Source organism: Emydura macquarii, unplaced genomic scaffold (assembly GCF_026122565.2).
Source record: "Emydura macquarii macquarii isolate MOO-44397 ecotype Brisbane River unplaced genomic scaffold, CSIRO-AGI_Emac_v2 contig_3671, whole genome shotgun sequence".
NCBI classification, from domain to species: domain Eukaryota; kingdom Metazoa; phylum Chordata; order Testudines; family Chelidae; genus Emydura; species Emydura macquarii.
In genome coordinates, this window is record NW_027133808.1 from 9,684,870 (window position 1) to 9,711,700 (window position 26,831).

Genomic DNA, 26,831 nt, shown 5'->3' on the forward strand with positions numbered 1-26,831 from the left:
TTTTTAACTGGGAGGATCCAGGAGCAGAATTTTCTTAGTGGAATGTCTTTGCTTTTCTTATTGATCCATGAAAGCACACATTTGTTGACCTTGCAAGGTTGGCTTTTGTTTTTGTGTTTGCATATGAGGTTATAAGGAAATTCATTTTTGGATGATTTGTGGTTGTCAGTTTATGTGGTAACTTGAATTTTTTAAATAGTTGTATATGCACTCAGAATGATGGTAGGTGATTTTGTTAAATAGAAGAAAAAGCATAAATTACTTGGAAAAAATATAGGAAGTTCAAAGTTGTGCACATCTGTTTAATACAGAAACCCATTAAATCCTCATCTGACACATTTTTTTGTTTTAGCACTCCACCATTCAGTTCAGAGGAGGAAGTGGATGATGATGATATTATGCACTCTTACATATCACCGGAATTATTGCAGCCAAAAGCATCAAGCAACAGCATGAATAATTGTGAGATGGTTACAGGCAAAAGTGTTATGGACTGGACTGAAGAAAGTGAAACAGAGGACATTGAAACACCTTCCAAGCCTTCAAAAGGTTTTTTCATTATTTTTGTGTACATAAGTAATATTTTAAAGTAACGTATAAATGATTTTAAAATACCTAGTAGGTGATTAAATCAATGTGTTACAAAACACACTAAAGCTGAAATATACATTATCATGTATATAGCTCTCTATGCAAGGTCATAATATATTGTTCTTTTATACTTATTAAAATTGAAATAGCACTCAGAGGCCCCAATAGAGATCAGGCCCCAATTGTGCTGTGCACTATACAAATACAGATGTAACCCTTCTTCCAGGTGGTACTGGCAGCAACAAAGGCCGGGTTCAGCATCTAGGGGTTCTGCTTAACATTACAAAATAGGGCTGGCTTTTGAGCCCCCACTTAGAAATCTTGGAAAACTAAACACTGCCCGTGTGTGCTTCTAAGAGGCTATACATCCACACTCACAAACACTGAGTCTGTGACAAACAAAAGAAAACTTCTATGAAAACACCACAACAGTGATTCAAAAGGATTCTGTTATACTTATAAAATAAACAGCAGGATTTTATTTATGGGGACAAGGCAGTATGACATGTTTATTGTGAATACTAACATTTTTTATAACAAAAACAATTTGAAATACATTTTTAATACATTTACACACACACACACACACACACACACACACACACACAGTTCTGCAGAGATGGAGCATAGTTACTAGCCTTAGTTGCTTATGTTAATCCGCTGGCCAGGTGGCTAAGATACGAGGGAGGGAGCAGAATGATTGTAGAATCAAACCCAAAGTTCTGATTTTTTTAACTTTATTTTTATAGTGATTTATTTTTATTTGGGTTTATGGATTTTGCTGTGTTATGTTGCTTTTTTATATTAATTACTTGTAATGTTGCAAACATGACAGCTGTTTGTTATTTCTTGATTTTTTGTTTTACATGTTGTTTTTGTTTTTGGGGGATTGATTTTTTTGGACTCAGGTTTATTTTGATTTTGCGTTTTTTGGCTATTTGGATTGTAAAAGTCGTTACAACGAAGTCTTGCTTTACTCCCTTTTTGTCATTAGGGAGACTTAGAGTTGCCACCCTTTACTTCATTATTATACAAACACCATTTATTTTTTAGTTACACTAACTAACTTTTACTTTTTAAAAAAACAAACAAACTTAAAACAAAAATTACAATTTTTAATTAAAGCTGCATTTCTCCTAAATAATATATATATATATGTTTTTACAAAAAAAGGGAGTACAAATTATTTTAATACTAGAAATACTAGGGTGAAATTAGCCATCAATATGGATCATTCCCCTGACATAAAATAACAAAGCACATTCACAATATCCGCTCTTAGATATGAGCAAGACAGTTGCTTGTGTAAAAAAAGGTCTCAAAACATTTCTAAACAGCAAACTGAATAGTGAGATGTTAGAAACAAAATGCACACAGAACTGCAAGATATTCCAAGCACAGTGTTCCCAAACACATCTAAACATGATTACAGCAATAGAGTCTAGGATGTCACAATTGCTCTTGCCTCCTGAACGCTGGTAAAATAGTTGCTCTTGGCATACAATGCACCCATAAGTAAACACCTACCCTACCGTATAGGGTAGCCCTTTGCCTCAGTTCCCTCCTTGTGATATGAAAGGCCGATCAACAAACATCCCTTTAAAACACCACTCCCCTTTCCTTCCACTTCTCCCCACTCACATCTGATTGTCTGAAGTCAGCAAAGTCCCAGAATTCAAAGGTCTATTCAGGTGAGTTCACTTCCCAGCCATTTAGGGATGAGGTGTGGGGTCAAACAATGCCTCTGCTGCTACAGCAGTCCACCACTGTCCTCTCTTCTGCAGCAGCTGTGCACCACTGTCATCTCTTCTGCTGCTTGCCATTGGCACCTTTGCTGCTGCTCATTACTGTCTCTGCCACCGCTTGTTTCTGCTGCCTGTTGCTGCCTCTGTCTCTCACTGCAATGCCATGCTCTGAGATTCCACCACTTAGCGCGATTCTTAGTGATTTCATAGGGTAGTGGGGAACCTCTCTGCTGCATCCTCTGCATTGACTTTCATCACACCACTGTCCCCATACCAAGTCTAAGATACGTCCCCTACACCTGCTCATCGATGATTACAGCTCTAGTGATTGCTGAGCAGAAACAAGGACTCTCAGCTCAGTGTGAACATTTCTGTCTTTAAACACTGGAAGGGGAGGGTCAAATGGTATATAGAACTCTAAACAGAGGCCACACCAACAGGTTGGAACATCTGTCCCCATCCCGTCTGACTTTGATGTGGATTTGGCATTACTATCCCCCACTCGGCAAGTTACCTTAAAGTTACGGTGACCTTAGGGCATATTAAGGACAGTCCTGTTACCCTTAGTCATATAATAAGACTTATAATATTTCATTACCCGGTGTCCAAGACTAAAGTGAATTTTAACCCAAAACAGCCAAACTTGATTACTTGGGCAAAGCAGGTTTGTCTGCTGATCACTTAGGCAAAATTGGTGTGTCTTTGCAAATATAATCCACTCCAGTGATCTTTCCTCCCATTTCATCAGTAGAGGGCAGAGGAGGGCTCACTCAGGCACTGCTTTCACGGATAGAGACAATCTCGATCTTGAATAGCCTACAGTTGAAAAGATACAAACAACAGAAAGTTGGGGATCAAGTCACAACAAGTTTCCTGTGAAATTCTTTTTTTTTTTTTTATATAATTTTCTGGGAATTCTGTTTTACTGTGGGAGACCCTGAGGAGGGGGAGAGGCCCTGGGGACACAGGGTCACAGCACCACTCACTCAAATTTGGCCATCTGCCATTCTGTCATAATGGGGGCCCAGCTCAGCCAAACTTGGATGCGCTCTGCAACCCCATGTGCCAGTTTGCAACTCCCAGAGCAATGAGCCAGGACAGGAGCTACAGGAGCTGCTGCGGTGGCGCAATTTTTCATTTTATTTCATTTTATAGGTTGCTTTTTGTTTTATTTTGTGTTATTTCTAAGGCCCTACTAAACTTGCAATATGTTTTTTCTAAAAGCTGTGTTCTAGGAATTATTTGGGGAAATTTCTATGGCCTGTGTTACAGGAGGCCAGACTAGATCATCATAACAGTCCCTTTTGGCCTGAGAATCTAAGAAAAGTGTGAGCACCTAGAAGTTTCCACCGAAGTCAGTGCATTCAGTTAAACCAGAGTTTATAATCTCTAAGGCTCGAGTCCTTCAAATACCTAAGAATATAGCTGTTTGAAAAACGTAGAAACGTTTTCATGAAGATTTTCTGTGCAAAAATGTCAGATTTAAAAAAAAAAAATCAACTACTCTGAAAACTAGTTGAAAAAACAGCAAAAAAAATCCCCAGCTGTACTTAAGCGCCTGCCTAACTTTAAGAATATGTGTAAATTTTTGCAGGGTCAAGGCTTACAGTCCAATCCAGACACGTGATACATAGATTGAAGGTCATATCTTGAATGAGTGATTCTGTCTGTGGGTATGTCTACATTGCTGCTAGGAGTTGTAACTCCCTGCTTGGGTGGATGTACCTGTTCTGGTCATGCTGTCTTTCTAAAAATAGCAGTGTGGCCACAGCACAGAATAGCCACTCGAGTACTATCCCATCCAAGGTCCTAGGTATGTACTCAGGTGGCTAGCCAAAGCTATCATCTGTGCCACTGCAACCACACTGCTGTTTTTAGGTGCTAGCTTGAGCACAGTTAGTGTACGTATGTGTACCCAAGCTGGGTGTAGATGCAGTGTAGACACCCTGAGAAGTGAATGAGGAAAATTGCATCTTATTATTCAACAATTTTACTTCCTTTTTTGTCTGCATAGTGATATCTGCAGACATCAAGTGACAAAAATGAATGTTTACTACTTTACTCCTGTTAGCCCTACAGAGTTAATACAGCTATAGATGGGAGGGGTGGTGTGTGCTACTTATTTTGTGTCATCAACACAATTGTTTGCTTCTTTAATTGGAATTTAGTAATCATGTAAGTACAGGACCAATCATTTACACTTATGCAATCCCATAAAAAGCAACAAGATTACAGCAGTATCACTGAGCATAATTTGACTTGCAGAATTTTTGTTATTGGTAGTGGTACACGTGAAGGAAGGAACCCATCTTGACTTAGATGTCCTACACTGAAACTTGCAGACTGGCAGGTAGAAAACAATATTTTGATTTGTAAACTGAGTATATTTTATATCCTAATGATTGAGAAACAATAAACATGAGACCTCGCTACCATTTTTAGTCACTTTTCTGAGTAGAACTGCTGGTGGTTTTTTTTTTTCTTTTCTTTTTTTTTTTTTAAATCTAGTATTTTAGATATTAAACAAAAATCATAAATGATGAAAAGTAAATTCATATTTTAATATCTTTCATTCATTAATCTAGGAAGTGATTAGTGATACAGAAGGAGAGAGATTATTATTACTTTTATCATACTTACTTTTAAACTGACAGTATCCCTGTACTTTTTTTAATGATCGTACAGGTGCACTTATCCAAAAACTGACTGAACAAGTTGAAAAGACTCTTTCTAGCCATGGAAATAAGAATAAGTCAGCTGGAGGAATTAATGTCACACAGGCATTTATTAAAAAAGAAGATGTACAAGAACTGAAGGTATTATATTATCAGTTAATTAAATGTATCTATACCAAGACATACTTCAATTATTATTATTGTTATTTTTTGCTACTGTTTGTATTCCATGTTGGGAAAAGTGAGACTAGTCTGATGCAGTAAAAATTTCATCCCCAAGGCACTTTCAGAGTTTTACCTAAATTGGATCACTTTCTTTAGTTGTTTTTCCACTTATTCACATTTGTTCTTAGAAATGAGAGCTAGGAAAGACCTGTTTAATTAAGTCATAGGCTAAAGTATTTTTGTTTCTAGAACTTTGTCTGGTGCAGGGATGTCAAACTCATTCTCTGAAGAGGATTGAATTCCTTTTATAATTATGATCTGTGTGTCCGTATAGATATTTAGGACTACATGCCATGCTCAGACTCCAGAAGATCTCTCACTGATATCAGTGTGCTATGTCTGCAGTTTGTCCAAGGTCCAGATCATTATCAGTGCTGATATTTGCCTTTCAGGCTTTCATTGATTCCAGGTCTTCCCAGTAGTACTTTGTAGTGGAATGAAAGCTCTGAGTCACATTGGTCTTTTATCTGAACAACTGTTTAGTGAGATCCCAAGTTACTCTAAGAAAAAAATCAGATATTGCAATGTCAATTGTTTTAAGCTTGGGATTTATGATCAACATGGAGAAGACACTACGACAACAGTTCTGGCACTCAAATCACCATGTTTTCTAAGCTTTGGCAAGGGAGATTGTAGATTCCCTTTAAGTCCCACTATCCTTCATTTACCCTGTCTACTCTCACAGTGGCTGCACTTGGAGGGGAGTTCTCTGGGGCAATTGCTTCCCGACACTAGGAGAGTGGTCATTAAAAATAATTGTTTCATCAAATATGCCAAGATGAAGAGCAATACTCATTAGTAGGAGTTTTGCAACAGATTCAGAGATGGTAGCCTGGGCACTAAAAAATATTTTCCATCCAGAGTCTTTGGACTTCCTTCCCATTCACTGACCTTGCTAAGCCTAAGACTATGTCACGCCAGGTCTGCTTTTAGTTCAGCACCTGCCCTCCTGTTTTCTCTCAGGGGAAATGACAGGGTTAACCAGTGACCAGGCAGCCTTCATAAATCAAAGTATTATTTAGAACAAAAGCATTAAGAGGAAACATGTAATAAAACAATAAGCAGCATATACACGTGCTTATGTATCTAGTATGTGGGAACCTGGTAGGAGTCAAAGTCCTTGAGACTCTTTCTGCATGTACTCACAGTGTCGTGTCAGTTCTTGAATGAGTGAGAGTGACCTGTCCTCAGTAACAAGCTGGCCACTTACACAGTTCCTATTTTTGTTTGGCTAGCCTTCTTCAACCAGTTCCAAGTGGTAAATGCAATTTCCTTGGGGAGTGGGGGGGCGGTGGATGGGGATATGAGAGGGGTGGCTCCTCTTCAGACTTGTTTACTTGCCTTGGGATTTGCATTAATTACCTTCCAGTGATTTTAGTTCCTTCAGGAAACTTTTGCACTCCCACTCCCCCTCCCTTGCTGCCCCAGCCCATACAGATACATTTAACACTTACAAAGTGGATACAATTGTTTTTAATAGTCCATGATTCTATAGCTCAGTTCACAGGTTGATGCTCCTTGATAGTTTACTCATGCTTATGTGACTTCTCCCCTCAGTCACGAATCATTAAACCTATCATAATTATTTTTACCTAAATTGCCTTCTACCTTCAGATTCTCAACCAGTTCCTCCCTAGGGTCAAGCCCAACATTCTAATAAAAATACTCCTACCTGCTAGGAAAGAAGGGAGAGATTGATATTATATGTGTTTTAATACTTAGGGAGGGAGATACTAGAAAGATAGGCACCATGCCAAAATTTAGATTTAGAGAACTCCTGTGAATATTTGACCCAGTTATTTTTAATCCTCTTTCCCCCCTTTTCCTCAACATTCTTTCCCCTCTTATTTCCCTTTAAATAAAGGAACTTAAATGGTAAAAAGCCCTTTACACAATGTTAAGGTTGCATAGTTGAAAACAAAAAAAAATTCAAGAAGAGCAAAAATAAGTTTCTGCAGCAACCTAAACTCTGCCAAATTGCATGTATAGCATATAGTGTCTTCATTTGTTTTTCTTATAAGTAATATAATCTAATATGCAATTTAATATGCTAATTAAATTAATTAATAACTAATTAATAATAAAGTATTTATATTATGGTAGTACCTAGGAATCCCAGTCAAGGATTAGGGTCCCATTATGTTAGGCAAGATGTACCTTAAAATGAACTTGATGTGCAGTGTTGTCAAGCTAACATTGTAATGTGATCGTTTGGTCAGGTCCTCAACTGATGTAAATCGATGTAGTTTCATACAGTGGAACTGCGCTGATTTCCACTAGTTTAGCATTTGATTCTTTAACTTTTGCGGTTCTTTTCACTTTTTATTATTTTTAACTGTGCAACTTTAAAAGTGAATTAACGTACCTTTTTTATTTCAACGTGTTCATGGGTTAAAAATGTGTGTGTGTGTATGTGTGTGTAAGTATCTAGGTTTAAAAAGAAATGAAACATAAAACTAAGGTGCTATGGTATGGGACTATACAGCCTTTGATGCATGTGTACCAGTGGACCTTTTGGAAGTGTTTCACTTCCACACAGTTCCAGTCCCCCCTTCTTAATCTGCTCCTAAGTCTGCATAAGTAGATTTAGGAACCATTCTACCTTTAGAAGAACTCCAGAAAATTCAAAAACATAATCTTTCTTAACAAAAAAAATATGTTTTTTATTCTCTTATTAGTTCACAGAAGTTGATGATGATGACTGGGATATATCATCTGTGGAAGAAGAAAAATCAGCAAAAGATGAGAGAGGCCAGAAAGGAACTGCAGTTAAAAAGAATAATGAATCAAATACTGCATCAATGGTACATGCTTGGGGTGTTCCTAAGACAAATATGCCTAAAGAAGAAGGTAACATATTCAAACATTTACAATATTTGGGGGAAAATTAGGGTTTAAGCATCTTATATTGCTAAATAAAAACTTAGGTGTACTAAACAAATGTTTTAGTCACAATATCTAATTACAATGGAAAGTAAATAACTTTTTTAAAGTTATTTTGTTATAAGTATATGATGAAAAATGTGTTCTAAGATTCCAAGACTCTAATCACCTTCAAGCTGCGGCCATCTTTTTAAAAAATCTGCCTGAAAAAATTTTCTCCTTCCCCTCCCAAACGTGGAATTTCCCCCCTAAATTACCTGGTTTGAGAATTTCAAATCTTTGACCTCTGTCAGTTTAAGATGTATATCTTGTGACTCAGGCTGAAAAGGGAGTTTTATACCACTGGAAAGGAGAGTTTCATATCTTTCCTGTGGTGAATACAAACATTGCTTCTAGACCTGGACAGTTCCAAGATATTGGACTTCAAAATTGTCATTTTTGTATGTAGAAAAGATACATAGATCATTTTCAGAAAGGACTGTAGTGTTAGCTCTGACTGCTAGTATTATGCACGGTCCCTACTGTAATGAGGGAGGCAGTCTTCACATACAGCTATTCATAATTTTCCTCCTGTGAGTGAAATCCTGGGCCCATTGAAATCAACAGAAGTTTTGTAATTCATTTGAGTGGGGCCATATTTTACCCTGTGTGATCAGTTGAAAGAAAAAATATGCTGAATTATGACTGATTATAGTTTAATCTAATAAATTTATTTATTTTTGTTGACAGGATTTCATGATGCCGATACAACAAGCACATTAAAAAGCAGCTTAGTCACTGTAACAGATTGGAGTGACTCTTCAGATATATAACTGTTGCATTCTAAATGGCAGACACTGCTGTTAGATTATAACACGGAGTTAAAGACCTTGTCTATAAGATTCTGACTCCTTTTCATTTTTCTAATTGTACCTTAATAACAAGGAAGATTGTTTACAAAACTCTTGTGTCTTTTAACCCTGAACGGGTTTACAAGAGGGTTTACATACATGTAACTAGCCCTTCAGTATTTAGAAATTTGGGATGAAATCCTGACCACATTGAAGTCAATGGCAAAACTCCCAAGGACTTCACTGGGGCCAGGATTTCACCTCATTGTTTTTGTAAAACTGAAACCAGTTTCTAAAAAAGGCCAAAAGGATAACTAATAAACAGTTTCCAGTGGAATGTTACTTATCAGTATTTTTAGTCTTTTTAAAAAATGTATAATTTTTTTGTATTTTATCCTGAACTTTATGTAAAAATGTGAACATTTTAAATAAACTATTTCCTTGTATTAAAATGTTAACATTTTCCAACATGATTTAAATTAAGTATCAAAGGTTCAAAAATGGTACAGTTTATAGATTTGTTGGTGTATGCCTTGAAAATTAATATTGGGAAAGTGTTTCTGCTTTAGCTGTTATAATAAGATTTAATGTATATTCATATAAAACTACAAATTATAAAAAATACAGCTAGACATCTTGAACTGGAGCAAGAAAGGTACAGATGTGCTATTGAAAATTCAATTGTATTTTTGTTTTTATATTCAATAAACGTTTGCTCTTGCTGTTGCATTAATTTCTCACAGTAGTTGCCTTCATAAAAATACTTGACTGCTTTTGATTTTAAATAGTAATAAAACACTAAGTTTAAAAAAGATTGAATGATTAATGCTATAGAATCCCAATATGTATTTTAGGTGATGTCATGTTTTTTATTTAATTACAATGTAGTACAAGCTGTTCCTTTTCTATTATATTGAAGTTTTAAAAAACTAGGATTGTATGTACTTACCCCCTTATCCTCAAAAATCGGTTCACTGAAACGCTGAGGGTCTTGAATTTTTTTTTTTATTGTTGGAGAATTCATCTTTGAAAATCAGTGCATCTCAATAAGTAGTGAGTGATCTATCCTACACCCAGTCATGCTTCTGTTTAAGTCAATGGGAATTTTGGTATTTACTTCAGTGGCAGTAAGTTGGGGCTCCATCTTCCTTGAGGTTGCATGGGGAGCAAATCAGGACAGACTTTGGCCCCATTGCTGAAATAATCATTTAAAGGCCCTTCTAAATATGGACCTAACTGTGCAGATACTCATGAGTCACCCGTACACTCTGTGGTCATGTCAGTTGTTCCATTTGCTAATGGGAGTAAGCTCTATTACCTGAATAAAGGATTGCAGAATTGCCCTGTGTCAGGAACAACATCTTATAGGCAAGCCTAACATGAAACTAGATCATTGTGGATTGAATGTGAATCACATAGCTAAAACTAATGCCTACCTATTTTGATCTAAAAAACACCTGAGAGAGAAAAGGAAAATACAAATGGGTCCAACTGATTTAAATGAAATGTAAAATTTGGACCCATTGTCATTTTGCCTATCCAAACCTCAAGAAAGGTTTGGGTTTTATTTTTTGAAGAAACTATAATCCAGTGTAGGGCAGGCGTCCAAAAGGTGTTTTATGGTTATTCATAATCTATAATTAGATAAATCTGACTCATTGACTCATCATACAAATAACTGTTAAAAAATTGTCATATTTCCATCGGGAAAGAGAGACAGTGCTGCTCATTCTCCCTCTGTTATGTGAGATCTTAGAAATGTTTGCCTAGGGCTGCCACATGTCACATAATTACATGTGACCATGCATTTTGCAGCCCTCTCACGCATTCCCACTGCCGTCCTGGAGTCTCCTACAAAGAGCTAGTCTGCAGGCACTGGCTAAGATTTTTCCTGCAATTGCTTCTCCAGGCTTCTGGGGGCTATTCTGGTGCCAAGTGCCCACTGGCACCCAGCCAGTATGCAGGAGGAGTAAGCAACTGGCAGAACAAATGCCTTGCTAGCAGTGGCAGTAAGGAACAAAAGCAGAACAGACAGGCAAATGGAGGGGTGGGTGGAATAGTGATAGGGTGGAGAAAAGGTGGCGACGCAGACTGGAGGAGTTTGCTTCAGCCCTTTACACCAATCCTCAAGGTGCTGTCACTCTGCCCCCCAAAATTTCTCTTCAAGTTGCCTTAGACTCTCAACACACCACTCTCCCAGTCTGCCCCTGACTCCCTCCAATACCCTGGTCACATCTATCTTCTCTAGGCTCCCTAGTCAGTCCTGGTTCCTCTTGCTCTACCCAACCTTCTCTCTCTCTTGCTTCTGTGGGAGGGAATGATTGGCTCTTGCCTCTTTCCACTGTTCACTGACACCCTAAGGGAGAAATAAGAACCTGATTTTCAGAGGCGCTGAGGTGCCTGTTGACTTCAACTGGACTTGCAAGGTGCTTAGCACTTCTGAAAATCAGTCTCTAAAGTGACTCTTTCTGACAGGTGAGAAATTTCACATAGGAAGCTGCACGAAACTTGACTCCAAATACTAACTCTATTTTGGAACCTGCTCCTCTGCTGTATCTCTGATGTACTGCATTCAATACTGTGCATTTGATGTCATACAAAAAGTAGGTGACATATTATCTGTAAATATCCTATTTATTTTTTGTAGAAAGCAAAAACAGCAAGTGATTTACAGATATATAATTTATGTATAACATCAACATAAAATATTGTATAAGAAAATTTACATCAATATGTAAAATGCTACAAGTTAATATTTTAAAATTCATTGTCCTGGTGGTGATTATGCTGGTACTCTTCTGGAAATCACTCTGTGAACTGATTTGAAAACTGGCTTTGGATCTTAGAACAGTACAATTAAACATAAGCATTCTTGTCAAAGTGCTTTGGAGGACCTTTTGGTGATCTAAAATCTGCCGCACTATTGGGGACCTTTGTCCGAGAAGACATCACAGACGTGGCTCCATTGTATGTGTACTCTATTCTGAAAGACAAAAAAGCTATCCTTTTACAGCTCATTCTATGAACAGGTAACAGTTACGTATTTGCGTGAAAATATTCAAACTAGGAGAAAATGCATGCTTTCTCCAAATTGACTTTGTCATCTCTCACCAGCAAAGCAGGATCAAATAAGACCAACACCTCAGTGGCTATGCATTAAAATAGTCTGTTTAGGGCAGCAGAGACTTCTGCTTCCTGACTTATGCATCATCGGTGCTCATCTGTTTCAACCTAATCTACTACCTTTCAGTTTCCCCTCCTCCTCCTCCTCAGTCCACCTCCCTATTAATGTGTACATTGTCCAACAATCAAGCAACTTAGGGTTATTTACATAATGAAGGGACAACGTGTATCTGTTCAGAATGCACATATGATATGTCGCCTTTACTATGCAACTGATTGCTCTTCAGTCAGTTTCTGAAACATAGCAATTGTGTCATGAATAACTATAAATACATGTAATCTGAAACAATGGTTTTCTTTAATGGTGGTGGTGACTTCTGAAAAAGGAAAACATTAACTTTAAATTCTATTTTCTTTTTCTCACACAATCCTTTTCAAAAGCTGGTTGTAGAATTGTTTTAGAATTATAATAAAAATCCAGCTATATAGCTTACCTTTCTATATGTTTAATAATCACAAATTTGCTAATATATTGATTTCTTTCAATAAAACAAGTGCAACCTCTTGGATTCTGTACCTTGGGGATTTACTGTTTTCAGCTATTGAGAAGCAGAATATACTGCCACCAATTATGCAAAGTGATGCTCCAGCCCATCCAATGAACAAAGCTGCTCCTAATTCATACCTGCAGGAAAGTCATAAATATGTTAATTAATCGTTTGCTCATGATATAGATTGAATTTAACATTGTGAAACATGTAAACCTGCTAAACAAATTAACAGTTTGCTAAATAACTTTCTATACATGACACAGATGTAAGTGCAAAACAAACAACAAACTAACCACAAATACTGTTTCTCTTCTCATGTATTTTTCTTTTACCCGAGGCGAGTGGTGTTCCTAATGCTCAGCTCTATCTCTCTGCAATACTTTTCAGCCTCCATACCTTGCCTGAGCATGCCTGACCCAGGTAGGTCTTTCTAGACCAGTGTTTCCCAGTGACCGGTCCCTGAAACCTTCCTGACACAGTTCAGGAAGGCAGCAAGCCACTCCCTGGTATCAAAAAGATTGAGAAACACTGCTGTAGATAATATGGGTCTGAGTGACAAGAGTCCTTCTCCACACCATAGTTGCCAATGTAATTCCTACAATACAGGCTTCTCTCTCATTTCAGATGCTCTGTGCTTCCTTAGCTTTGGTCTGTATATCGAGTGTAGCATCTGTCCCTCCCCTACTAATGGGGATATGTCCCCTGCTGTGAGGAAGGCTGCTTCCCTGCCTCCTAGAGTGGGCTGTGGCTTTTTGCAGTGTTGCCAATGCTCCTGCTCTTTTTGTGAGTGACACAACTTGGACTGGGACTGGGGCCGGTCTGGAATGAGGGGAGAAGTTCCCACCCCCTAGTAGAAGAGTTCCAGAGGGGTAGTCGTGTTAGTCTGTATACAGCAAAAACAAGGAGAGTTCTGTAGCACTTTAAAGACCTGAGAGTTGCTATCCTATCACAAAAAAACTTCAAAAACAGACTTCAAAGAGAAACTGCTGAGTTAGAAATTATCTGCAAACTTGACACATTCAAACTGGGTTTAAACAGAGATTTGGAATGGCTATCTCATTACAAGAAGTAAGTCGCTCTGATCACCCATTCTCACTTCCTACTCAATGGTTGTCATTAGGCCTCAAGTACCCGGCTTTCATCCACCTACCCCATTGTTGTCTATGCCTTTGGATATGTATATGTTGCCTACCATATATATGTTGCCAATATTTGCTGTATTATTTCTACCAACTGCATCTGAGGAAGTGGGGTGCAACCCACGAAAGCTTATGCCTGCTGAAATTAAATTTGTTAGTCTTTAAAGTGCTACAGAACTCTAGTTTTTTCCACCCCCTAGTGAATTTGAGCCCTCCGATTGGCTGCCTACCCCACCTGCCTGCCTTCTGGGGCAGAATTACCAATCAGAGTTGCTGTGGACAGAGCACTCTCTTTCCCACTCTCCATCCCCATAGCAACCCAAGCCATTCTCTCGGGGAGGGGGGGGGGAAGGACGGAGCTAAAGACCCCTAAAACTCAGGGCACATCGACCCCCCCCCACTCCTGTGCGCAAGGGAGACAGGACAGTGTCTCTGCTCCTCCCCTCCCACTCTCTGCAGCACCTGGTCTGGGAATGAGCAGAGGGGGGTGAAAAGCCCTGCATGTGCCCCCCCCCCCGGCCTGGGAGGGGGTGAAGAGCCCCAGGAAGAGCAGAGGTAAGGTTGGGGGGGCTGAACCGATAGGGTGGGGCAGAATTAATTGCTGTCCAAGGGGTGAGCACATATGGGAGAAAAGCTCTTTCAGCAGAGGCCAAACTCAGTTTACCCAACTCATTTGGGAGAGTGGGTGATACTGATTGTCGCGCACACACACAGACACATTGGGAGAGGGGGGGCTCAAAAGACCAAAAAAACATGATATGGTATTATTAAAAATGTCATTATGAGGGTGGGGTTCCAACTCATTATTTTAGATCTCTTGAGGTTTGCAATAATGCCACTGTGCTGCCTATGAAGGTGCTTGGAGCTGTCTGCCCAGACCCGATCTTGTTCCCTATCCCTATTCTCCAGGGCATCTCATGCCTCCCATACCACCCATGCTTCAGCCTGGGTGAGGCAGCAGTTTCCTTTTGTGTGCGGGTGTAAGTCTCTTGCCCACTAATGCTGCTGTTCTGCCTGCAAGGAGTCTGGCCAGGGAAATGTTCTCCTCTAGGCCTGCCAGTCCTTATCTGCCTCTCTGCGACCCACCCAGCTGGCCAGGAGATGTGCAAGGCAAGGACTTTACCCCTCCCCAGCATCAGAGTGTGCTATCTAACTGCCTATGGAAGCGCCTCAAATTTCCTTCCCTTCCCTTCATGCCGAGCCTTATTCCTGCGCTTCAGAGCTCCTACCCATTGGGGATGCCTCAGGCCACTGCTGCTGCCAGTGGAGCGGTCTCTGTTTTTCTCATATATATTTTCCAGGCCTGCTGGTTGGTTCAGCTTTCGTTTTCTCTGCTTCATAGAGCTGCCCAACAGGAAGAGGCAGCACAACTTGAGGATTGCATGCTGCTTAAATCTTCCCTCTTGCTCCCACCTCCTTTCCCCTTAGCTGGGTGCTGTTGTATACAGGAACTCAGTCACAGTGTTGCCAGAAGGCTTTAAAGCAACAGCTAAAAGAAGGCAGGGGAGTCTGGGAGAAGATTATTTCCCCCTTCTAGTCATTCTAAATAACTATGTTTATACCTGTGAAGTCTCAGAATTGGGGATAGCAACTCCAGTCTACTGCCCATCCTCCCGTTCCCTATTTCTCAGTCCAAAACTAGCCTCTTGATTAAGAGGATCTGCCTCAGAAAGGCCGCAGGCCCAGAGATCTCCTCATCCCTTCTCAGTTGATACTTCTGCTTCCCCACCAGGATTAGGGTGAACGTTATAGCTTCCAAATCTTCCATGTAGAGCTCTAACATTTACATCCCAGCTCCATGGCTTAGCACAGGGAATAGGGACCCTTCCCATCCATAACCTGCTCCCGTCACCCACCTCCCACAACAGTGCTCTGGTATCCAGACTCTGTGTTTGAGAAGTCTGCATGAGAAGCTTATTGAAAATCTGCATCACCCAAAAGTGCAGTTCAACAGAAACCTCTGATATGCAGCAGAGGAAAGATTTGGAGACAGTACACTTTTGATTTAATTCTGAACACTATTTCCACATGAACAGTGCCTGCTTTAATATGAAGTGAAACATGCTGCTGAGAACACCCTTAACCTGTTCTATGATGCTCCTGAAATGTTTTTATAAATGTGTTATTGTGATAGCACCTAAGAATGCTAATCAAAACTCAGATTATGCTAGGTACCACACAGATAAGTAACACAGAAGAATGTCAGCATTAATGTTCTTACCAGATTTATTGAAATATATAAGTTGTTACAAAAGAAAACTACAGCAGTAGTAGTTCAAAATGGAAAGTGGACAGGTGGCATATCTAAATTCACCCACCTTTTTGTTTGGTTTTTGAACCACATGTAATTGTTCCTCATTAAGTTATTGTCTGGTGCTTTACTGGTTTCATATTTGTGGGTTTTATTGCTGCATTTGGTAATCCCTTCTCTTGTTTGTAAAGATGTTTTTTCCTAGTCTCCATGGCATGGGAATGGAAATGTGTAAATAGTACTGTGCACGCAAGTCCCTCTGAGCCTCTACATGCTTTAAAGTTAAAGGGGTCATAGCAGGACACAGAAGAACACTTCTGAGTTTCACTGATGAAGATTGAGAACTGGGAAAGACAAGTTATCCAGACCCTGAAATACCACCTAGGACATGGTAGTATTTCCTTGTCTTTCCTCCTGCAAAAATGGTGGAGGAAGAGCTAACCTTCCTTTGAAGAGCTGGGAAGCAGGAGCAGGCCATCAGCAGGTAAGACTGAGGATGAGGGAATGGTTAGAGCTTCTTTTTTTCCCCATTAAAGATAAAACTAATTGTAGAAATGTCAATTTATATCCAGATTTCAGCTGCAACAGTGCAACCAAGAATTGACACCTATCTGATATAGTAAGAACTCATTTATTTGACAAAATATTCTGTATAATGGAAAAGACACCTGAAACCACTATAATATGCACCAGTGCAGTTAGACACCTCTTCTTATACCACTCGTGATAAAAAGAAATGCCAAACACACTTCCTATAATATTAATATCATTAGCCATCCTGTGAAAAGAGAAAACTAACTTATTCAAGACATCAAGTTTATTTTGTTTCAAGATAAGAAATGTATTTAACTGATATCTTGTATTTAAATATTTTTAAGTAAGGACAAAACCTTTTTGAAAATCTAAAATGGGGGAGGGGAGAACAAAACCAGTACTTTAAAATTCATAGACATATTGTTTCAGTTTTTTTGTACAATTAACATGCTGAATGCAGAGCCCCACGATTCAACAACATATCAGGTCTAGAACTGGAAATGTGTGCTTTAATAAATATGACATCACCACTTTTGGGGTTTATTATCTTTGGTCTGTCTCATCATCATTAAAAAAAGCTGATGAACTCTAGACGTTAGGGGAGATGTCCCAAGTCTTTAATTCAGGTCTGCAAGTCCCCAGACTAGCCCATCTTGGCCTCCATCCAGTGGCTACTAAAAGCTAATGGGCTAAGCAGCTATTAGGACTATAGCCTCAGCTAAGGCACTTCTCACAGGAGTTCTGACTGGAGGATCACCCAGCTCCACTGATTGGTCCCATTACACTATTTAAACCAGAAGGCACGGAGGAAGTTTGTCTGAGCAAGAAGATGGTTCCCTGTTGTAGCTGCATTGGACCATGCTTGCAGCACTCAACTTTGTTCCTGATTCCTGCTCTGTTCCTGCCTTTGATCCTGTTTCTACCATGCACCTGTTCTGTGCTTAATCCTTGTCTCTCTCCTGCCATTATGCCTCACGTTCAATCCTCAGTTACCAGTCGTGGCTCTGACCTTAGCCTCTGACTGTGGCTTGATTCTTGACTCTGGCATTTGTCATGTGATCTCTGCTCTGATCCTCAGCTTTGATTACTTCTTCTGACTCTGGCTTGATCCCTGGCTCTGGTAACTGGCAGTTGATTGTGGTGCTGACCCTTGGTTTGCTCCTGAATGTGGATCCCTGCTCTGCCCACAGGACTTGATTCCAGCCCTGACTACTAGGCAAGACTGCCTACATTCCACTCCATAACATCATGACTGTGCATCACTTTAAATTCAGAAGTGGAGCAGTTGTTTTTCCTGCTTTTCTCTTAGATTTTTTCAATCCATCTAGTTTGTCTGTATGTGCTCATTCCTTTTAATGATATCTTCCTGCACTTTCTTCACATTGATCTAAATAGATGTCTTCTTTTCTGTCCAAGGGGTGGTACAATAGTGCAATGGGACTTTATACTAGTGATTTTAGTCTTCTCACTAATGTTCTCTGCTATTTTCTGATACTTCCATTTAATCCCTCATCTCTAGTTACAAAATGCATTTTCCCAAAATCCTTTGGTTACATTTTTACAAAGGTGGAGTTACTTACACCAGTATTTGGTATTAATTCATTCCTACCTAATTTTAGTGCCATTTACTTTCCTACTATTTGAAATTGGTTTGAAAAGAAAAGTCTACCATATCACCCTCTATACAGCACAATGAATTTTTCTAATCCAATTTTTCAGTGCTTAAGTAACTAACCTCAAAGCTTGTCATCCAAAATCCATTATGTACCACATTAAAACCCATTACATACCTTGTTGCCTCTTGAACATTTTTTAAAATACTTTCTTTACAAAGTAGAGAAAGCTCTCATAGTATTTTTATTTTTCCTTCCTTTTGTTAAGAATATTTACATGAAATAAGATCTTTGGTCTTTAGAAATCAAATTAGTGCTGTTTCATTTCTTTCTAGTGACTTCAATGAGAGCTTGATCAGGCCCTAATACTATATAACCTTGATAAAGCTTGCTGAGAAATTAGTAATGAGCAATTCAGAGAAAAGCAATTAAAGTGCTTAAGGGGCTAGAAGCACTGATTTTTTGCAGGAAAACTGAAAGAATGAAAAAGATAAAACTTGACTAAAAAACTAAATTGTGTGTCATGAAATAAAAACCATCCACAAGTGTTCAAATGTGATAAACATTAAACAGGAGAGATTTTTTAATGTAATCAAAAGGGTATGATTAGGTAATATAGGATTAAATTAAGCCAAGAAAGGTATCCAGACAAGGATGGTTCCCCAGTCAACAAACTAGAATCTTTAGTCAGGTTCTTTGAATGTTAACCTGATCCTGAATAAGTAATACAAAATGTACAATGTAGTATGTTAATGTTTTATTATATCTTTGCCTTAAAAGCAGTTTCAAAGAAAAAAGGAAAGGGAAAGGAACATAATAGTCTTACCTTTTTAATAAGATCACTTTCATTAAAAAAAGAAATTGAGAAATACGTTCAAATCAATAAAATAAGATTCAATAAAAAGCAAATGGAAATGTGTTGGTATAGAAAGAAATAATTAAATAGAGAACTACATAATGGGGAATAAAAACAATGAGAGTCCTGTAGCACTTTTAAAAACTAACGAATTAAATTTCTGCAGGCATAAGCTTTTGTGGGCTGTAACCCACTTTGTCAGCTGTGACATCTGACAAAGTGGGTTACAGCCCACGAAAGCTTATGCCTGCAGAAATTAAATTTATTAGTCTTTAAAGTGCTACAGGACTCTTGTTTTTGCTGTATACAGACTAATATGACTACCCCTCTGGACCTTTTCATAATGGGGAATGATTTTGAAACAGTAAGACCTCAAAGAAAGATGTGAATTATATAAATAAAGAATCAACAAAGCAATGCTGTTGGAAAAAAAAGGCAAATGCTGTGCTGGGCTGTAATAGTGACGTGAAAAAAAGCAGGCTAATTATTCTGCTCTCTCATTACTGGCTATTCCTCTTGGAATATAGCATTGACTCGGAGCACCACATTTAAAAAACAACCAGGTAAATTGGAGAGAACTCAAAGGAGAGCCTCAAACATGATACAAAGTTTGAAAAATAAGACCTGTGAGGAAAGGTTAAAGGTATGGTGCATAATCAGTGTAGAGAAAAGAATGCTAAGGGGAGACAACTATAACTATGAAAAGGGAAGTTGTACCAAGGATTCAGATAAGTTATTCTCATTAGTCAATAAGAATAGATAAAGATATAGAACTTAAACTGCAGCAAGAACTATTTGGTGTAAACATTAGAAAAATCAGCTGTGGAAACACCAATATTACAAATATTCCAAATCTCTATTGGAGGTGGCTTACGAAAAGTTAAATCAGCCTTGCCCATGAGGAGGTTGCTGTCCCATTCTGCTCCAAACAGTCTACACTTGCCCTAGACGGTCAGACTTTTACCCTCTTCTAGAATTTGACTTCATTGGTAAAGGAAATCACATCAGAACATAACACTCAGTATGAGGTTTCTCCCTAAGCAAAGCTGTTCCTAGGGCTTCCTGCAGAACCTTCCCGTCTCTGCTGCTAATTCTCTTTGACCAGGGCCTGATTAACTCTCCTGTAGGCCCGGGGTTATTAGATTTTGTGGGGCCTCTCCACCACACTTGAGAAACGGGGATTTAAAACGCCATCATCCTACCCTCCCCCTCGAGCTGCTGCCCCCCATTCCCAAGAGGCTCTCCTGTGCTCTGGATACCCCCTTCCCTGCGCTGCCCCATTCACAGAGCAATTCAACGTGCCCTGCCCTGTCCTCCCTCCTCCACTCCCCTGGGCTGCCCCCTCCACAGGAACCCCCATGCCTGATCCCTGCTCTGGTCACAGGGGATCCCCCAGGCTGTCCTTCCATCAGGGGGCCACTGCCCTGCAGAGCTGTTCCATCCATGCCTGCCCTGCTCTTTCAATGGCAGTGCCCTGCCCTGGCTCCAGTCAGGCCCTGGCCAGCGTGTCCCATGTGCGGCCGGCAGGAACTTGCAGTAGCTGTGTGGCCGCCCAGGAAGGTGCTGGGCCGGGCACCACAGGGCTGCTCTCGCCCAGGGGTACTGGGTCAAGCTGGATGAGTGGCTGCAGCTGCCCGCCGCAGCTCCAGGCAGGGAAGGTTCCACAACCGGCTGCCCCGCACATGGGACCGGCAGCGGCCGGCGCCAGACTCCCCTCTCCACCTGCGGGTCCTGTCAGGGTCCCCCTTAGTCCAAGGCCCTGGGCTGCAGCCCCTAAAGCCCCTGCATTAATCCGGTCCTGTCTCTGACCAGAGATTTGTGCCCACCTTTCTATGCTGCTGGAAGTAACAAGCTGTATCTGATGCAATAAGTCAGCAGAAGGTACCCAGCAACCTTATGCAGGTTTCTGTTTCCCAGTATCAAGATAGGTCAACAGACATTCCCTGCATCTCTGTCGGGGGTTGTTATGAACCCAGTTACGATGCTGATGTGCAGAAGAATGGAGTGAGGCTTTTCCATTTTGACTGATTCTGCTTATTCCTCACCTGGTGTCATAATTTTTAGTTAATGGTATCACAGTTCTCTCCACAGCAGCAGCTGTGCGGTCACAAACAGAACTGTACAGCTTCAGGGGAGGAATATGCAGCAAGAGTTGGTAAACTCCTAAGCAACAGAGTTCCTGTTTGTGTGCAATATCCCTATTACCAAAAAGGAATGAAAATGAAACACAGAAAATGCTGTCTAAATTGAGATCCAATGCCAATTTTCCATGAGTCATCAGTGTAACCCTTCTGCCAGGTGGAATCACCAGCAACAGTGGCTGGGTTCAATATCTAGAGTTCTTTTAATACAAAACAGAATCAGCTCAAGCTCCCACCCAATAATCTGGGAAAATTAAACATCACCCCTGCATGCCTCTAAGAGGCAATACTTCCTCTCTCACAAGCACTGAGTCTGTGTGTAGCAAAAAAACCTCCAACCTTTTAATAAAAAGAGAAAAGGACCCTAGCATTAGTTTGGGAAAACCGCAAAACCACAATTCAAAAGCATATGACCATGAGCAAACACCCACTCCAGAGTACATTGGGTGGTGTCCTTTACCTCAGTTTCTCACCTGGGCATGAAAGTCTGTCCAAGAAGTGTTCCTTTAACATGCCATTCCCTTCTCTCTCTCTCCACTACACCCCACTCACAATTTCTGTCCTTGGTCAGTGAAGACCCAGAGTTCGGAAGTGCATTCACATGAGTTCCCCTCCCACCCGGGGGTGGGAAGTCTCAAGCAACACCTCAGCTGCTGCACTGCCACAACTGGCTCACAGTTGCTGCTGTTCACTCTGCCATCGCTGCCCGCTGTTCACTCTGCCACCACCGTGATTCATTCTGCTGTCACTGGCTGCTGATGCCTCCTCCACCACTGCCACCCTCTGCTACTGGTGTGTCTCTTCTGTCTTCTGAGGTTCTGCCACTTACACCACTTATACTTACACTTACTCAGTGAGTAGTGGGGAATCTCACTATTAGTGCAGGTTGTACAGTCTCTTTCACTGCAACACTGTCCCACATTAAATGTAAGGCTCAGTACCTAGTTATCAGTGATTGCAGCTCTAATGATCACTGAAGAAAACAAGGACTCTCAATTGAGTCTAATAAGCTCTGTCTTTAAACAGTGAAGAGGAGACGGTCAAATGATGTCTAGCACTCCTTAAGCAGACTCCACAGAACTATATAGGAACACCTCCCCCCCCGACACACACACCATTTCTCCCCTTCACTGGGAAGCAACTGAAGTTCAGTTTAGGGTGACCCCCTCAATTAGAGCAGGCTAAGTACAGTTTTGCTGCCCTTTACTCATACAATAAGGATAACAAATTTCATTACCCATGCACTCAATGCTAAACAACACCAGCCAAAAATGATCATTTTGGCAAAGCAGCTCCATCATGCTGTGCACCTCATCAGAATAGGTGTGTCTATGCAAACACAGCCTGCTCCTGAAGTCTTTTCTCCCAGTTCATCAGTAGATGTCAGGAGAGAGCTCATTCAGGCCCTGCTTATTTCAGCAAGGCATCTGACACAGTCAGGATATGGGCAGTCAGACCTAATGGTCTCAGGAGGCAGGCAGGATCAGGTTACTAGGAGGACAGAGTCCAAGACAGGCCAGAGGGCAAACCAAGAGTCAGGCCTCAGGAGGCAGGCAGGGTCAGGTTATCAGGAGTTCAGGGTCAGGCACCAGGTTACAGAAAGCAATCAAAGAGCAAAGTCAAAGACAAACCAGAGTCAGAAGCCAGTGTCTAGGGTCTAATCACAAGCAGGGTCAGGAGCAGAGACAGGCAGTCAGTCTATGCTATTGCTCAGACAGCTCCTCTTCATGACTCCTGGTTTAAATATTGGCATCGGCAAATCAGTGGGCTCTGAGGGGTCACCACCATTCAGGTTGTGCTGGGCAGTACATCCTGCCGAGTCCAGCCTCAAAGGGTCCTCCTGTAGGAGCCCAGCCTAAGCCTCCAGAGGTATCAGAAGTCCAGAATCTTTATGGTCCTAAGTTCCAGCCCTGTAGATTCTTACAGCCTCAAAATATGATCCAATATCACTAAACCTTTCTAGCACTGTAATTAATACACAACTTAAAGATAAATGGAAAAAGCTTATATGCCAAATAAATTCACTTAAATGTATTTTAAATGGTTCAGTGTGTGCACTAGGCTAAGAAGGTGAACTAAAAAAAATCAATTTTAAAGGCAGAAAAATTCTAGGACAGCAATAAATACCAAAAAATAAAAACTGGATAGGTTGAAAGCTGTCCAGTGGGAGACAGATAAGCTTGATGCGACAGACATTGATGTGATAGACTTCAGGCACAGGAATGAAGAGTAGAAAGGTACACACAGTCATCCTGTAACATCAGAGTAATAATTATTGAGGCCCAGGTATGAAAATATATACAAAGGAAAGAATTTTAAAGGAAAGAATGCCAAAACCTGTTGCAGAGGGAGAGAGGGCAGTCAACTGACAAACTAATCTTACTCCAAAACAAGTTCATTGCTTGAACTACTGCTACTGGCTTTATTCTGGTTTATCTCTGCCTTCCCCTTTGCATGTGCTGATTTGTGTCCTGGCACAGTAGCAGATGACACAGGCTTTTCACTCAGCACTGCCTTTTCATCTTCTGGGCAACTGCTGCCTATGGTCATGGAGCAAAATGTGCTTCAAGCTTTTCCAGAATCTCAGCCTCAGCTATCTTTAATCACAGGGGCCAGTGGATACCAACAACAGTCTACAGAAGGTTGGGTAGAATTTTTTGAAAGCTCGATGGCAGGTCTTTTAAGTAGAACTAGAGATCTCTGTTAATGAACTGGCTAAGATGAACTTTACATGCATGTCCAGTCAACATAAATGACTCCTACCAAACTTTCTGCGAATTAGTTAAGGCAGCTGGTAGGAAATCAATCCTATTGCCGACAGAGGCTATTGCTGACAGTGTTTTCCGGGGTGGTCATAAAAAAAAACTAAGTTCCACCAGGAATTCACATCTGCTGGTTATGAACAGGAGGCCATTAATAAGAACTCATTCAATTGTTGGATTAAATCAGGTGTGCTCAATAAAGAGACAGTCACAAAGATAGTCTTTACTCATTCTAGTTAGAAAGCCTAGCAGTCTATCAAAAGACTTTCTGGAGATTCCAACCTTGGCAAAAAGGAGTTTCCAGTCACTGAAAATGCTGTCGCATCCTAGCTAGTGTCTAGTGTCTGTACATAGAACTTGGATAAGTCATGCAGTCATACAGTCAAAATTGAGGTCCCAGAGAGTTGGTAGGCTTCTACTGTAGATTCAAACCAGATGGCTCTCTTTTCAGACAAAGAGCCATGTACTAGTCCATGAAGCTTATGAGAACAGGCTTCAAGCCTGGATAACATTCACCTAGGCCCAAAAGACAAAAGGTGGCTGCTTTGGTTTCTCAATCAATGTTTCAGGACAACCGAATCCCAAAAATCTGTTGCAGGGCAAAGGTTGTAGCTATTCTGAAATCAGGAAAACTGCCGGAAGATCCTAAGGGCTATCAATCTAGATCTCTCCTCTGTGTTACATACAAGTTTATGGATAGATTGAGTCTGATGTGCATCAGCGAGGTTATCAGATCATACCTGCCCTTTGTTCAGGTTGGCCCAAGATCAAGTCATTTGCCTAACACAAGACATTGAGGATGCCTTTGAGAAGAGTAAGAATGTTAGCACTGTTTTGGTGGATTTGTCAGCTGCATACAACACTGTCTGGCTTGTGGTTGACTGCCAAATTGCTGCAGACTGGTCCCTGAAAGCCCCTGGTGTGGTTCATCATGATAATGAATTGGAATTTCATCTCGCAAACTGGAGACAAAGTCAGTCAACCCAGGTGTCTTTGTAATGGATTCCTGCAAGGATCCATTTTAGCTCCTCTCCTTTTAAACATATATCCTTATGACCTACCAACTATTAAGGCCAATAAGTATGTTTATGCAGATGACATCTGTCTTGCTCATATGAGTAATGACTACATGATATCAAAGGGTCACTCAGCCAGGACACGAATGCTTTGGCTACTCATCTTTCTTAATGGAAATTTATATTAAGTAAGTCTAAGATGGTGGTCAAAACCTTCCATCTGAACAACCACCTGGTTAAACAACCCCTTACAGTCTATGCTGAAGATCATCCACTCCCTTGCCAGACAGTTGTTACTTACTAAGCAGTCAAACTGGACTACAACTTAACATACTGGCCTCACCTAGAACATTTAAAGAAAAAAATCCCTTCATGCACTGCCTGGGTCCAGAAGCTAGCAGGAACCTCCTGGGAAGGAGAAGCAAATGTTCTGTGAACCTCAGTCCTGGAACTGGTATTTGCTCCAATGAAATATTGTGCAGCAGTTTGGGGCAGAAGTTGGCACATACATTTTGTTGAATTGGAGCTGAATACAGTCACCCATATCATTAGTGGTTGCTTTAGCCACACTTTAACAATCTAATTTATGTATGTTGGCTCACATAGCACACCCAAAACTTTGACTGGGTTCTATCGCTCTTATAACTTTATGGAGCGCTATGGCTGAGGGCAACAACCTGCTGCACATAAGGGTGAGAATGCTTCCGGCAGGTGGAAATATGCAGTGGATACTTCCTGCAAGAAAATCTGCCTGCCTCCAGAAGAAAACACTTACACATGCAGTTTCTGCTGACTTGCCAGGATTGATTTGCAACGTCCTTTTGTGGGAATTCTGGCAGTAAGGAGGATGTTTCTCCTTCGTAACTGTGAGCCTGATGGATAATTACCACAGGGCTATTCAGCCAGCACTCCATTTCACTGTCAGTGGCATAGGCTCCAACTGATTTCACTAGTTTTTGGTTGAGGCTCTCAGTGAGTGAGATAGGCAGAGCTTGTGGCAGATATTTGAAAATACCAATATTAGCTCATCAAGGAAAAAAGAGAACAATGAGTGGAAATCCTAGCACTGATACAGATCTCATTAATGATCTTAAGTAAGTTAGTTAAAAGAAGGAAGAGGTATTTAGCAAGAAGACAGAGAATATTCAGCATTCTTTTTGCAAAATGGAATTTAGGTTGGGAACTAGGAAGATGTCTCTTGAGATGCTTGAAAAATCAGTGGCTGCTCATGGAACTAAACTGGACACACTGCAGAGGGTTTTTGAAATTCTTGTTTTTAAGTATGAAGTTAAATTACAAAGGAAAATTAAAATTATGAAAAATCTATAAAACACATTTTAAGGTCAACATTTTAAAATCCAAGTGCCTAAAATTTGGCTCCTTAATCCATACTTAGATATCAAACTATAAATTGCCTAATTTTCAAAGATGCTGAGCATATGTAGTACCCATTGTCTTAAATGGGAATTTTACCTCACTTCTAATAATCAGGTCACTTATATTTGGGTGCTTAAGTCCCAGTCCTCCAAAAACATACTTGCTTGACTTTAGGCCCACAAATAGTTCCACCGATTTAAAATTAAGTATATAAATGAGTGATTATAGGATCGTGGTCTAAATAAAGATTTATAAGCCAAACTTCAGGCACTTAAGATGGACAATTTTGCCTTAGAGAATACTTTTAGAAAATATTTGCAAGATGATTTAGAATTTATAGTTAAGATATTATCCCTTTTTGAAAGTCATACTTTCTATGAAATGTCCATAAGAAAACAAATTTCTGTTTTGCCTGTTCCTGCTGAATTATCTGCCCAGTGGGTATCTCTGTTTTCTGATTGAATCTTCTGAAATTCTTCTTCTGAATTACTGACATAAATATAAATACAAGAATCCACT

The 26,831-nt window shown here is 40.2% G+C and overlaps 2 protein-coding genes across 5 annotated transcripts in view; one reads left to right on the forward strand and one right to left on the reverse strand.

Annotated features, from left to right (window-relative positions):
• Positions 1-9,682, forward strand: part of DZIP1 (DAZ interacting zinc finger protein 1) — a 79,001-nt gene extending 69,319 nt beyond the window's left edge. For 2 of the 3 annotated variants that reach the window (XM_067536835.1, XM_067536836.1), the window contains 4 exons: positions 353-549; positions 5,022-5,152; positions 7,915-8,086; positions 8,849-9,682. In XM_067536835.1, coding sequence (XP_067392936.1) covers positions 353-549; positions 5,022-5,152; positions 7,915-8,086; positions 8,849-8,931 — 583 coding nt within the window. In that variant the 3' untranslated portion in view covers positions 8,932-9,682. Of the gene's footprint in view, positions 1-352; positions 550-4,619; positions 4,687-5,021; positions 5,153-7,914; positions 8,087-8,848 lie in introns of those variants that run through there. The other variant, XM_067536837.1, reaches the window with a different exon arrangement.
• A 1,880-nt stretch (positions 9,683-11,562) lies between these two features.
• The window catches only part of CLDN10 (claudin 10), an 87,665-nt gene continuing 72,396 nt past the window's right edge, over positions 11,563-26,831 (reverse strand). For both annotated transcript variants that reach the window (XM_067536857.1, XM_067536856.1), the window contains exons 4-5: positions 12,650-12,757; positions 11,563-11,932 (exon numbers count right to left, since the gene is read on the reverse strand). In XM_067536857.1, coding sequence (XP_067392958.1) covers positions 11,806-11,932; positions 12,650-12,757 — 235 coding nt within the window. In that variant the 3' untranslated portion in view covers positions 11,563-11,805. The remainder of the gene's footprint in view (positions 11,933-12,649; positions 12,758-26,831) is intronic.